Source organism: Stegostoma tigrinum, chromosome 20 (assembly GCF_030684315.1).
Source record: "Stegostoma tigrinum isolate sSteTig4 chromosome 20, sSteTig4.hap1, whole genome shotgun sequence".
NCBI classification, from domain to species: Eukaryota; Metazoa; Chordata; class Chondrichthyes; order Orectolobiformes; family Stegostomatidae; genus Stegostoma; species Stegostoma tigrinum.
Window position 1 is genome coordinate 31,045,367 of NC_081373.1, and position 15,527 is coordinate 31,060,893.

A 15,527-nucleotide genomic window follows, 5' to 3' on the forward strand; every position below is an offset into this window, starting at 1 on the left:
GATATGGAACAGGCTATTCTGCAGCCCCTATTCCTGTTGTGCCATTCACTGAGATCATGGCCAATCTGTGGCCAAAGTCCATACCTGCATTTAGCCCATATCCATTGCTACATTTGTTCAAACAAAAATTATCTACCTCAGATTTAAAATTAACAACTAAGCTAGCTTCAATTGTGGAAGACCATTCCAAACCTCTACCACTCTTTCTGTGTAGAAGTGCTTCCTGATATCTCTCCTGACCGAATTCTCAGCCTAATGTCCCTAGTTGTGGAATATCTAACAAATGGAAATAGTTTATCTTTATCTACTCTGCCTTTTCCTGTTATTATCTTGAAGACTTCAAACAGATCACCCTTAACTTGTTGAATTCTACAGAAAACAGGCCTAATTTTTATAATTTCTCCTTATAGCTTAATAAGACCATACTTAACTACCTACTATCTGGAAAGTACACCGATCGATCCTTTTCCAAACCAAAACTAATAACCTCACACTTGATTATACTGAACTCCATTTGCTACCATTTTGCCAATTCACTTAGCACAAAATTACGAAGGAGTATTGATAGATCACTTACACTGTCTACGTCGCTGCCTAAACATGTATCAATAGCAAGTCTGGATATATGACTTCCTAAGTCATTATCCAAGTTATTAACAAATAATGTAAATAATAGAGGCCCCCCAACACAGATCCTTGAGGAATACCACAAGTCATATCCTAATAACTTGAATACCTACCCATTCTCCCTACTTTCTCCTGTTTGCCACTCAACCAATTATCCAGCCACGTCAGTAATTTTCCTTTAATTCCATGGGCTTCTAGTTTAGTTAAGACGCTCTTATGTGGGACTATAATCAAACACCTTCTTGAAGACCATATAAACAACATTTACAGATATTCCCCTAACCACGACCCAAATCACCTCTTCAAAAGATTCAATGAGATTTGTCAGGATACCTTACTATCATGATTCCATACTGGCTCTCCCTGATTAACTGTACATTTTCAAGGTGTTCAGGTATCTGATTATTGATGATAGACTTACACAATTTTGCCACCTCGGATGTTAGGTTAACTGCGCTGTAATTTCTTGCCTTTCTTCTTTCGTCCCTCTTAAAAAGCAGAGAAATGTGCAAAGTTCCAATCCAGAGAGAGACGTCTTGTATCAAGGGAACTCTGAAAGATTATAGCTGGGGTGTAAACAATGTATTCCCCTAGTTCCTTTAACACTCTCAGATGGAAACCATCAGGTTCTGGGAATTTGACACTGTTTAATTCCATTAGTTTACTCACTACTGATGTTTTATTTAGGTTAATTTTATGCAGTCCCTAGTCCCGATCCACTATTAACTTCTCTGGCACTTCTGGCAGGCTATTTTCCCTTTCTACTGTTAGTACTGAATTAATTATTCAACATGTTGGCCACTTCCTCAAAGTCATTGACAATGTCCCACTTTCAGTCTTTAGCAGGCTTCTGACCACCCGCTTTGCCTTTCTGAAACTATAAAATTTACTCATTGATTTTCATGGCCCTCGCAAGTTTCATAATCCCTTTCAGTAGCTCTCATGGACTGCTTTGCGGCCCTTTGATGGTCTTTGCACCTTTCCCATTAAGCAGGATTTGTACTTTCGCATTTTTGTAAGCCTGTTCTTTTAATTTTATGCTGTCCCTTATTTCTTTCATTGTCCATAACTGTTTATTCCGTGAAGTGAAGCTTTTCTATTTCAGGGACATGAACTGGTTTTACATTGCTAAATGTTTCTATACATATTTTCCATTGATCATCAGTTGTTTTACCCACAAGCAGATTTCCCCAGTCTACTGTGGACAGTCTTTTGTTTGGCTCATTACCTACATCTAAAATTCTAGTAGTTGATTCATGCTTTTTGCTTAAAAATGCTACATTGAATTCAATCACATTATGATCACTAGTTGATAAATGCAATACAATGAAGGCAGTGTTCTGGAATTGCAGGAAGTTCTGTTTTCTTCCCCAAGCTGTAAACCATAGTTGAGAAGTCAAAACCATGGAGAGATTAGGCTGACAATTTCTTCATGATATCACAGCCAATAAAGATTTTGTTATGAGTTATCTGCTAAAAAAATATTTTATTCGTGAAAGTGGACTGGAATTAGTGTAACTAGCACTACTAATAGGATTCCTTCAAGGGGTTAAATATTGACAGGTATTAAAAGGACAAACTGGCATAAAAATAGTTGGGTCTGTGAAGGTCTTGCCTGTAAAAGTCTTGCTGAAAGGAAATTGGGACAGATTGTTATATTTTTAGAGTATCAGTAAACAGTTTACTCTTCTCAGTTCTAACTGTCAATCCTGTAAAATGAAACCTCGCTCTATACAAGCTGCAGTGAGACTTGAAATGTGCAACATCTGGCAATATACTGCTGCCCAGAGCCAAACAGAAACACTTGTCAGTCTATTTAGATCACTCAATTGACACTACACAGTTTGTCTCTGCCCAGACCTCAATTAGCAGCAGTGTAAACATAGTGAGTCAGTTTATAAACTGTGGATCAGATTTAATAAAAGTAATAAAAAATAATTAAAAGTTATAATTCCACTTTAGCTGGGAATCAGTACAGCTAATTTCACTTGATTACAGAACTTTTAACTTCTCAGGTATAAAAATGACAAGAAAAAGACAATTTGCTAACTCTATTAGTTAAACTGAATGTGAACATGTAATGCATGAATGAGGTTCGCTCACCAGCAAAGAATCTATCTTTACTGGCACAGAAAACCGAATGTAGTTGGAAAGGGAGTTATTGGTTCCCTTTAATGTTCAAAACAGGAAATAAGCAACCATTGTGAGGAGTTTGCTCACAGTCCAGAGGACAATGTGGACAGAATGGTGAAATGGGCAGTCGTGTGGCAAATTAAAATAATGCAGGTAAGTGTGAAATGATGCACTTTGAAGGATAAATGTGGTAGGACAATATAAATTAAGTTGAACAATTTTACAGGAGTTGGGAAGGGGGATTTCGCATACACAACCTGGCTGAACAAGTTCAAAAGGCCTTTAAATCTAAGGCAATGTAGAGAAAGATCAAAAGCAATCAAGTTATGTCTTGCTTTTTAAAAATCACTAATTAGGCCACAGCTGGAGTACTGTGCCCAAATGTGGGACTTCACTTTATAAAGGATGTCATGGTCTGAGACAGCATGCATAGGACAGAAACTAGAATAAGGGCCTTTGGTGGAGTGTCGAGACTGGACAAACTTGGATTATTCTCAATTAAGCAAAGGAGATTAACAAGAGACTTAACGGAAACACAAAATCACACAATGTTTTGATCAAGAAAATCAGGAGAAACTGTTTGCATTGGCAGTAGGATTGAAAACAGAAGGACAGACATAGATAATTGGGAACGCAAGGAGCACTCTTTCAAATGCAGTTACACATTCTGATCTAGACACATGAAAAGATGCTACAAACAGATTCAAATCAAATCTTCACAGAGGCACCTGGATAAAAATTAAAAGGGAAAAATTAATGAAGAGAGATGGAGAAAGCAGGTTAATGGGACTAAATGAATAATTCTTTCAATAGGGTCAGAACAAGTGTGATGGACCGAATGGCCTCTCAGCATCATAGAGATGTATAGCATGGAAACAAGCCCTTCGGTCCAATGTGTCCATGCTGACCAGATATCCTGAACTAATTTAGTCCCACTTGTCAGAATTTCGTCCATATCCCTCTAAACCTTTCCCTTCCTGTAGTCATCCAGATACCTTTTCAATGTTGCAATTGGACCAGCCTCCACCATCTGCTCTGGCAGTTCATCCCACACATGCACCACCCTCTGCATGGAAAAAGTTGCTCCTTAGGCCCCTTTTAAATTTTTCCCCTCTCACCTTAAACCTATGACCTCTGGTTTTAGACTCCCCTACAGTGGGGAAAACACCTGGCTCTTCTTCCTATCTATGCACCTCATGATTTTATAAATTTCTATACAGTCAGCTCTCAGCTTCCAATGCTCCAGGGAAAACAGCCCCAGCCTATTCAGCTTTCTGTACAGCTCAAACCCTCCAACACCAGCAACATCCTTGTAAATGTTTTCATATTTGTTATGACATAGCCATTACACACTGCCTACTGTTAGCGACTCACAGTCCCCATTAACAACTATTCACGGTCCTTGCCAGATCGTTATCACCTTCGTCTATCTAACTGCCCTTCTCTCTCTTTGGGCTGTATCCTATCGTTTACCTCCTACCTCACGCCCCCCTCCCTATTTTCTGCATATAAACCGACATATTCCCCAGCTACCATCAGTTGTCAGGATGAGTCACTGGATCTGAAACGTTAACTCTTATTTTGTCTTCACAGAAGCTGCCGGACCTGCTGAGCTTTTCCAGCAACTTCTGTTTTTGTTCCTGATTTACAGCATCGGCAGTTCTGTTTTTAAATATTTTCTGAGCCCTTTCGAGTTTCTCAATGTCTTTCCTAAAGCAGGGAGACCAGAACTACCACGGTATTCTAAAAGTGGCCTCACCAATGTCCTGTACAGATGTAACATGACCACCCAACTCCTATATTCAATGCACTGACAAGTAAAGCAAGCGTATCAATGCCTTCTTCACTATCGCGTCTACCTTGGACTCCACTTTCATGGAACTATGGCCCCGCGCCCCAAGGTCTCTTTGTTTGGCAACACTCCCTAGGACCTTACCATTAAGTGTCTAAGTTCTGCCCTGACTTGCCTTTCCAAAATGCACTACCTTACATTTATCTAAATTAAACTCCATCTGCCACTCCTTGGCCCATCTGATCAAGGTCCCACTGTACAACGAGGTAACCATCTTTGCCATCCACCACACCACCAATTTTGTTGCCATCTGCATATCTACTGACCATACCTCCTACGTTCACATCCAAATTGTTCATATAAGTGACTCCTACCGTGCCCAATGAAACTGAAATCTCCTCAACTCCATCTGGTTGTTAGACCCAAATCCATTCCTCTGACTCCAAGTATCAACTGACTCATTTCAAAACAAACCAAGCACAGAATCTATAAGATGCATTTCATGAAAGATTACAGAACCTGAAATGTTGACTCCTCCCAACACATTTGCCTCAAGAGCATTTCGTGTGTGTGTGTGTGTGTGTGTGTGTGTGTGTGTGTGTGTGTGTGTGTGTGTGTGTGTGTCTGTGTCTGTGTGTGTCTGTCTGCGCACACATGTAGGAGGTGGGTTGCGGTTGATGGTGTGCAATAAAGAAAAAGAGGGATATTAGACAGCTAGGAAACCTTCGCACAACCACCAGGACCTGCCACCGAAAGCCTGGTGGAAGGCACAATCACAGGGAGGGCTGGGGGGCAAAACATATCCACCTGAAAACAGCCAGTCATTTTTTAAAATAACAGTTAAGAAACGGGAATCTGTCATTTTGTGCACCTCTTTCCATTTGCTCCATATGTATATGAAACATCACGACATTTCTTGCATTTCTATGCACACAAACATACAAATCAAGAGTAGAAATAGGCCTTTTGGCCCCTCCACCTTAAAATATTAAATGACCCTATCCCTAAGGGAGAGTGTGCTAAAGGTGCACTGTTCTTAGGGAAAAAAAAGTTTCCTCATTCCTGTTCTACAATGGCAACAGCCAATTATTAAATAATGCCCCTTACTTCGGGACTCACCCACAAGAGGGGCTATCTCTTCCACATCCACACGACTGTTGAGGATCTAACAGGTCTTTAAGCAAGTCATCCCTCACTTTTCTAAATTCCAGCCGAAATCAGCCCAATCTGTCCATCCTGCTCATTCCAGGTATGAATCTAGTAAATCTGTTCTGAACTGCCTCCAATGCATTTACACCTTTTCTTGAATAAGGAGACCAAAACAGCACATCGAACTTGAAATGTGGTCTCACCAAAGTCCTGTGTAACTGATGCATAAAATTGTTACGTTTATGTTCAATTACTTTCACAATAAAGGATGGTATTCCATTAGCTTTCTTAATTACTTGCTTTTTCTGCATACTAACTTTATGTGACTCATGCAGTGGAAAACTTACATTGATCTCCATTTTGAAATTCTGCGCATGAACTGCAATAGTTCAAGGTAGCAGTTCACCACCATCTATTGAAAGGTGATTAGAAATAGAGAAGAAATGATGGCCTCATCAATGACACTGACATCCTTTGAGCAAATGGATGTTTCAAAACCCTCAGTATCCTGTCATTTACACACATACCTCCCTCGTGGGAATTCAGTGTGTCTGTGTCTTAGGCCAATGTATCACTGAGGTACCTGACTTAACCCCAAACTTCACCACTCTCTGCAGTCACACCATTTTCACCTTAAAAGGACTACAGAATTTCAGGTTGTTCTTACTCAACAGTGTTTACATCATTTGTTTTTATGCATTCATAGGATGTAGAGGTTGCTGGCTGAGCTAGCACACACTGCCTATCCCTAATTGCTCGAGACAGTGATGTGGAGCTGCCGCATTTATTATGATTAAATTGTCATCACTTCCTGGGCAATTAATCAACAGAGAATTAAATACTTGAAACTTGTTTTAGCCAACATTTGGCCCCCAGATATACCTGCAGAGGAGACAAAACTAACCTATGTAACCAGTGCAAAATTACTCTGCTCTAAACTTGGCTAATATATTTAAATTTTGAAAAGAGGCTTGTTTTATTTCACATTAAATTGTTTTATTTTGTAATGTAGTCCACATTCCTTTAGCAGATGTGCAGCAAATATTAGAGAACTAAAATCTGGTATTATTTTCTGGTAGTCAAAAGTCAAAGTGACCCACAGCTATGAAAACTAACTACAATTTATCAAGGTCCCATGAAACAAATCGCAGAACATAAAGAATGTTGCTACCACAGTTATCAGAGTCAAATATTCTACAAATTGAAGTTTCCTTGCAACAAATATACAATGGGAAACTCCCTGCTTTATTTCAGATACCAACTCTAAAGCAGCAGCACTTGGTGAATCTGTTTAGTATGCATATTTAAATCAAATCTCCCACATGGGATCATTTTTATAACCCAGGCTTGTCACAAAGCATCCCTTTCAGCAGCCAAGACTAAACAACCAGGATGGAGATTTGTCCCAAATCCACAGGAGAAAGGACAGCCATAGTATAATCTATCAGAGAGCTGTTTGTACATTGAAGATTCAGACACATTCACAGTAGGTTTTGCTACGAAGACTACCAAGTAAAAGAGATATTATAGTTGACTGTAATCTTTGTCTCAGCGCTTCAATTTTGAAAACTCTGTAATGCAGGTGCTGCAGTACCGTCAGCAAAATGGCTGAAGGAGACCAATTGTAGTAACTTTTGTATGAGAATAATTTGTTGCATTTTTGAGAATATATGATTTCTTCCATTCTATAACACACCCTACACTGCATGGAGAGCTGAAAGTGTAATGGAAAAAAGAAATGGTCAAAACAACTGTAGAGAAAGCATGAAAGAGTTAAAGCGAAGCAAATCAAGTCACAAAATATTAAAAAACGCAGGTTACCAATAACAACCGATACAAATACGTGCCAATTTGAGAGATTCTGGGGGAGGGACTGAGGCTAAAAGATGTACTTCAGAAATTGAATTTAAAAGCTTTGTATGCTAAAAGGACCACGTTGGTCTCATCCTGCAGAATTATATCACCTGGTGCATCAGCCTGATCCTTGCTTGAGCTTCCTAGTCTGGTCTAAGGTTTCAGGTCAGAGTTACTGGATGCAATTCATGGTATTAGCTTATAGGGATATGCTCCTTATTAATTAAACCATAATTTGTTTGTTTTATTGTTGACAGGCTGAGGATTCTGAAATTTGTTCTTTGAATAAAAAGCCATTACAGGAATCAACGGCTATTGCTAAACCCATCTCAAACGTTCCTTGTGCTGACAAAAACCCCTACTGGTGAATAAGGGGAAGTGGACATGATGCTAGAAGGAGAAAATAGGACATGTCAGGACTGTTTCACCTTGTCCTTCTTGGGGATAAAATTGAATGCAGTACTACCTTTTCATGAATCTCCTGAGTAGATTGCGCATCACAGAAAGCAACAGTTGCCATGTCCTTCAGGATTGGCATCTCCACGGTACAATCTCTGCCATCTAGCAGTGCCACCAGGGGGCGTGGGTGCATTGGTCCATTCATAATTTGAGGACGGATACCTGCAGAGAAGAAATTAATGCCAACCGTTATTAAAGGCCAATTCAGATTGGGATAAAATGAGATTACCTCTTCAGCAAATGGAAAAGCATCCAAATAAAACAACAATAAAAGGTACCACCAAAAAAAATGCTGGAGATCTAAATTAAAGATAACTGTTCAGCGAAATATTGATGAGAATTAAAACCAAAGTACAACGGTCAATTTTGAAGGATTTTACTTAGGTTTTAATTCGGTAAGGGAATCAAACGTTATGGTAAAATGGCAGGAAAGTGGAGTTGAGGATTATCAGATCTCACTTAATAGCAGAGCAGATTTGATGGGCTGAGTGGCATATTTCTGCTATTATGTCTTACAGTACTGGTTTGTATGTTTTATTTTCCCCAAACAGCGTTGCAAAATATGATCTACAGAAATTTTGGAATTCCATGCAAGAAAAATGGAATTTGCTATTTTAAACTTGTGGCCTTGACAGGCTAACATTTCCTCGTAGAGATGTTAGTAGCTTTTCCTGCTCTTCATACTCTGTATTCTCAACATGAAAAGCCTGAGGAGAGGACCTTTGTACAACAATTCTTGGTGCATAATTCAGAACATAGCATAAAAATAAAAGTAGATGTAGCACTGGTATCACACCCTTCACACTGCAATTCTGGCAAGGGATCACATGCCATTAGATTTTCCGATCAAAGTTTTATCTGTCAGCAATGAAGGAGGAAAGTATTGCTGAATATGAGGAAATGACAAAGGATATGAATGAATAAGATAAAGACTTCCCCTCCATATTTCCTCCTCATTCTGTGAATCTCATGGAAAGTACAATTGCTGGACCTCCCTGTCTCCTTTAGAGTATGTGGCACATATATTTAATCATAGGCAACAATATTTCCAAGTTCAGGAATCACATAGGCACAGAAACAGGAACCTTCTGATTCTCTGCTCTCTCTAGTTGAGGCCACTTGGACAGTTGGCTGGGATCAGCTGACTTATCACAGAACAGTCAACCCAGGGACTTTCCAAAAGACATTTTAAAATATATTTTCTTAAAGAATATTTTTGAATCTTTTAAGTCTATCAGGCAGCAAAGTCAGCAAAACTTATGCTGACTGCGAACTGATGTAGCACAACATCTGCATTGGAACATGCTCTGGGTTGAACATACAGCCTCTAATCCAGGCCCATGCAAGATGAAAATGTAACCTTTCCTGGTTGACTTTGAAGAGAAAAATAAACCCAAATTCACAATATAATAAAGTGTGAAGCTGGATGAACACAGCAAGCGAAAAAGCATCTCAGGAGCACAAAAGCTGACATTTCGGGCCTAGACCCTTCATCACATCCTGTTTGGACACGGATGATGGAGACAGCTACAAGGGAAGAAATACAGACATTGGAGGCAGGCCAGAGGAGATTTGCTAGGTTGATTCCTGGTATAGAGGGATTCTTTTTTTCTTATAGAATCTCCAGTGTGGGGTCAGGCCATTTGACCCATTGAGTCCACACCAACCCTCCGAAAATCATCCCACACAGACCCATCCTCCTACCCTATCCCTGTAGCCCTGTATTCCCCATTGCTAACACACTTATCCTACACATTCCTGAACACTACAGGTAATTTAGCATAGCCAATCCACCTAATCTGCACATCTTTGGGCTGTAGGAGGAAACCCACGAAGACATAGGGGGAACGTGCAAGCTCCATACAGACAGTCATCTGAGGGTGGAATCAAACCCGGTTCCCTGGTGCTGTGAGGCTGCAGTGCTAACTACTGAGCCACCGTGGCAATGTCAAGTAGGTGGTATCTGTTGCGGTTGTAGAGGTCAGGCAGGTGGATCTTGTAGACTATGAATTCCCTAATTCAGGTCATTAATTTGGTCCAGTCAGGGAGCCCTGGCTGACAGACAAAAAGGGAAGTTTCAGGCATTCTGACACCCTGAGGGCTGGCTGAGAGCTGGACTAATATCAAGGATTTTCTATGTGTAAATAAGGAGTGTCTTGGTGACGAGATACACACATCTGTAGACTTATTTCAGTGGTGACTAGACTGGGATTAGTGATGTAATCCAAGACAGCCTACTAACTGAAGCCCAAGTGGACTTCAAACAGGCAGTACAAATGACTGCATCATTGGAAAATGCAGCAAGTGGAGCACGAGTTACAGCCTATGCCAATGGAAGTGGACACCCTCAGCAGTCTGATCTTGAGGACACCAGTTGGATGAACATAACAGCATAGCCACACTCAGGGTTCTGCATCAGCCCACAGCAAAACCCCTAAACAAGTCAAAGCCTCAGTCAAATAGCTAAAAATTTTCCTCAGAGTTCGGGCTGGCAATCAGCTTAGTTACTACAGTATATGGACTTAGGTAGGAAAAGAATCCCACAGGATCTAAACCGAGCACGAGAATGCATTGGCCATTATCCAGAACACTGCACACTAAAGAATGTCCACCTACATCTAGTTAGAACAGTCAAATTGCTTTGCAACATCCAAATCCAAACCAATCAAAATAAGCGGAGGCTTGGGGACCGCTTTGCAGAACACCTCCGCTCAGTTCGCAACAAACAACTGCAAATCCCAGTCGCAAACCATTTCCACTCCCCCTCCCATTCTCTTGATGATATGTCCATCATGGGCCTCCTGCACTACCACAATGATGCCACCCAAAGGTTGCAGGAACAGCAACTCATATTCCGCCTGGGAACCCTGCAGCCATATGGTATCAATGTGGACTTCACCAGTTTCAAAATCTCCCCTTCCCCTACTGCATCCCTAAACCAGCCCAGTTCATCCCCTCCCCCCACTGCACCACACAACCAGCCCAGCTCTTCCCCCCCACCCACTGCATCCCAAAACCAGTCCAACCTGTCTCTGCCTCCCTAACCGGTCCTTTCTCTCACCCATCCCTTCCTCCCACCCCAAGCCGCACTCCCAGCTACCTACTAACCTCATCCCACCTCCTTGACCTGTCCGTCTTCCCTGGACTGACCTATCCCCTCCCTATCTCCCCACCTACACTCTCTCCACCTATGTTCTTTACTCTCCATCTTCAGTCCGCCTCCCCCTCTCTCCCTATTTATTCCAGTTCCCTCCCCCCATCCCCCTCTCTGATGAAGGGGCTAGGCCCGAAACGTCAGCTTTTGTGCTCCTGAGATGCTGCTTGGCCTGCTGTGTTCATCCAGCCTCACATTTTATTATCTTGGAATCTCCAGCATCTGCAGTTCCCATTATCTCCAATCAAAATAAATGTCTGGCTAAAGAGTCACATAGCTCCCATGGAGGTTGATATCAGCATAGTGATTGCAGTAGCAGTCTTTAATAAAATTTGCTCTGGGGTCCAAGCCTTAAGTTTGTGCAATACCTCAGTTAGACTAAGAACCATTTACAGTTTAAGGATACAACTTCTGTTCCAGTTTCTTATGAGAAGCAGCAACTGGCTCAGGCCCAAGCTTGATGGGGAGAAATTGATTGAGAAAGATTTGTCTAGATTGGCTCAACATTTTTTGATAGAAAACAGCCGGGTAAATGAAGTCCTACTTAAATGCCTGGAAGTTCTTCAGGAAGGTCTAAGGGACTATCAAAGGTGCCAAGGCCACCCTGCATGTTGAGCAGGAAGCAATCCAATGATTCTGCAAGGCCAGCCCTGTGCTATTTGCCTTATGGTCAAAAGTAGAGGCAGAAATGAGAAGGCTGCAAAGGGAAGGAATCATCAAGCCAATACAGTCTGCGGGATCAGCAGCATCGGCTGTACTGATTTTGAAGCCTGCCAAGTTGGTTCACCTTGTGGAGATTTGGCAAAAAAACAGTAGACCACTTCTTGCAGCTGTGTAAATACCCAATCCTTTGCATTGAGGATGTATACACAAAGCTAGCTGGGGGCTGACCTTCCTGAAGCTGGACTTATGCCATGTGTACTTGCAACTGTAGTTGGATGCAGATTCCCAGCGTAATGCTACTGTTAATACCCATAAGGGCTTGTACCAATATACTAGATTACCATTTGGGGTATCATCAGCCTGTGCCATTTTTCAGTGGACAATGAAGAACATTTTGCCAGGTCTACCGTAGGATGCCATTTATCTAGCTGACGTGCTAATAGCAGGGATGACCAAAAAGGAGCACTTATAGAACTTGGACAGAGTCTTTAGGCATTTCTCCCAGGAGGGCACACATCTGAAAAGGGAAAATGTGTGTTCCAAGCACCCCAAGTGACATAGGCTACAGAGTTGACAAGACTGGGTTACATCCATTGGGAGACAGGGTGAGGTAGATCAAAGGTGCTCCGTTTTCCATGTTTGTATCTGAGCTTAGATCTTTCCTTGGGCTGCTGCATTATTACGGAAAGTTCAGACATAACCTTGCCTCCATCCTGGCACCTTTGCATCAATCCCGAAAAGAGGGTCAGCCTTCGAAATGGGCATGTAGCCAAGCCATAGCTTTCGGGGAAGTGAAGATACAGCTAAAGCCCTCTAAGGTGTAGGCACACTATGATCCCAAGTGAGATTTGGTATTGACATGCAATGCCCCATAGGTGGTCCAATAGAGAGGAACACCCAATAACAGATATATCCAGGACTTTGGCCAATGCAGAGTGTATGTACACGCTGATAGTGAAGGAAGTTTTAAGGTAGGCAAACTGAGTCAGGCTGTTCCACCAACACCTTTATGGATGTAAATTTGTAATAATTATGGATCACAAATTCCAGCGAGGTCTACTTAAAGAGGACAAGGCCGCATTGCCAATTGCTTCAGGCTAAATTCAGAGGGCATGCTCTGATACTAAGTGTGTATAATTAAAGTTGGAAAACTGTGCAGGAGGCAGAGTAATGAATGTGGATGCATTCATCCCCCTCCTGCTGGCAGATACACCACTGGTGGTATTGCCACTGGAAGAGTCCAAAATGGTTTTAAAAATTTCTGAACACATGTCCACTCACAGCTGACAATATCAGATTTTGGATGCAAAAAGATCCAGTCCTGGCCAAACTGAAACAGCTTGTAAAGATGGGGTAAACCAAAGGGCTATCACAACCAGCACTGAAACCCTTTTGGACCCAGAGAGATTAAAGCACATTTGAGGACGACATATTATTATGGGGAGCAAGAATGTTTGCCTCGAGCGAAGGCTGCCACCAGGGTCATGCACTGTTTTCAAAAATGAATAGGTTGGCAAGAAGTTATGTCTGGTGGCCAGGCTTGGATGCAGACTTAGCCACATTGATGCGGCAGTGCCCAGAGTGCCAGCAAGGACAGAAATTATGCGAGCACCCCCCCCCCTCCCCCCACCCCCAACATTTGTGGGAATGGCCATGTAAACCCTGGACTCTGTTACACATTGATTATGCAGGGCCTTTCAGGGGCTCAACGCTCTTAGTCAATGCAGACGCCCACTCAAAATGGTTGGACGTGCATAACGTTCATTTGTCAAACACGGGGATGATAATAGAAAAGCTGTGAGCATCTTTTGCAGTACATGGGCTCCTGGCAGTGTTGGTCACAGACAACAGCTCATTTTACCAGCAGGGAATTCGAGTATTCCCTAATTTTCTGCATATAAGGAGAGCCTTAGACCATCCATCATCCAACGGTTTGGCAGAAAGGGTAATGCAAACTTTGAAGGCAGGCTTAAAGAAATAACCTATAGCTTCACTAGATACCAAACTGCCCCAATTCCTATGATTAGAGGACCACCACCGATGCAACTATGCAGATAACTCCAGCAGAGTTCTAAATGGGGTGCAGGCTCTACACCAGGCTAAATCTCACCTTCCTGGGTCGGGGATGAGGACGGGGCAGCTTCAGGAACACTAGTGCCGACAGAAGACTCTGCTAAGTGAGAGAGACGGTTTACTACAGGGTGCAACGTTTGGTGTTCGAACCATGGGAATCGCCCTGCATGGGTAACTTGTCGATGAAAGGTCAGGACCAGTGACGTATAAAATTCGGGTAGGACCAACAGCCCTGAACAAGCAAGTGCACCATAAGAAAGCCACAAACTCGCAAACGGCACAGATGCAAAATGTGCCGTTCTCCTCAGAACCCGTGGGTTCTCCCTCTCCATCAAACATTAAAGAGATCTCTGAATCTGAGATGGACACAGCTGATTTAACCGCTTTGACACCTTTGCTGCTGGCAGAGGAGAGAATTTCTCCTGAGACACTTCAGGTACAAAAGGTGAGGTCCTATGTGTTACACATAGCCTGTAACTGATGCACAGTTGGAGCAACCCGACCCAGTGCTAAAACTCCCCAGCAGGCGCTACAGGAAAAATAAACAGCCTGTATCCTCAGACTCAGAAGGGGAGGGATGTAGTGATTATAATGACATCACAACCAGGTGGTCCGTATAGAATGAGTTCGCTGATTGGTGTGGTTAATCTGGGTCAATCAGGGAGCCCTGGCTGGCAGATTAAAAATAGGAGAGTCAGACATTCTGACACTCAGAGAGGTGGACCAGTATCAAGGACTTTCTACATGTAAATATAGAGTGACTTGATGATGGGATACCAGCTGTTGTGGAGTTATTTCAGAACTCACCGGAGTTTAGGAGAATGAGAGGAAACCTTATTCAAACAGAAAAAGATTCTTCGAGGTCTTGAAAGATGCAGAAAGGTTAGTTCCCCTTGGGAGACTGTAGGTGCAGCATAATCTTAGAGTATGGAGTTACCCATTTAATACAGAGATAAGAAAGAATTTCCTTTCCTATAGGTATTGAATTTGTGGAATTCTTTACCACAGAAGGAGTCAAGGCTAGGTTAAGAATATTCAACACTGAGAAGGAAGATTTTTTTTACTGGGGAAGCAAATTAGAATTTATGAGAAAAGGTAGGGAAGCGGAGCTGATCGTTATCAGGTCAGCCATGATCTCACTGAATGGTGGAGCAGACTTGATGGAAATGAATGGCCTGCTTTAGCTCCAACATCTTATGGCCTTATTTCCAATGTGTTGGCAGCTACAGGTACGCACCATGTGTTTCAGTGTGTTGAAGATTTAAATAAAGAGCACAAACTGCTTGAGTAAATAATAACTTGGTGAATGCTATTATAAACACCTTAAAACGTATTTCCATTTTGAGATTGAATTGTACCTGGTCGGAATGTCTGAGTTAAATGTTTTATAATTAAGGTGAAGAAATTTTGAGATGGGTTCACTGCAAAGCCCAGTAAAAACTGGGGCCATTGATCAAGTTTACTTGGATATTTCACATATCAGCAGCTATCGACACTGATCCTGATATGAACACTTTAACACAGTACACACCAGCAGATTAATGTAAATTCTTTAAGTTTGATCTTTTACTTCATGCTATTCATAAAAAAATACTGCAAACAAATCCAGAGCCACTACTGATT

At 41.9% G+C, this 15,527-nt stretch overlaps 1 protein-coding gene across 7 annotated transcripts in view; it reads right to left on the minus strand.

The window, feature by feature from the left end:
• The window catches only part of LOC125461811 (C-terminal-binding protein 2), a 296,288-nt gene that overhangs the window by 51,185 nt on the left and 229,576 nt on the right, over window positions 1–15,527 (minus strand). For all 7 annotated transcript variants that reach the window (XM_048551038.2, XM_048551036.2, XM_048551039.2 and 4 more), the window contains one exon: window positions 8,022–8,176. In XM_048551038.2, coding sequence (XP_048406995.1) covers window positions 8,022–8,176 — 155 coding nt within the window. The remainder of the gene's footprint in view (window positions 1–8,021; window positions 8,177–15,527) is intronic.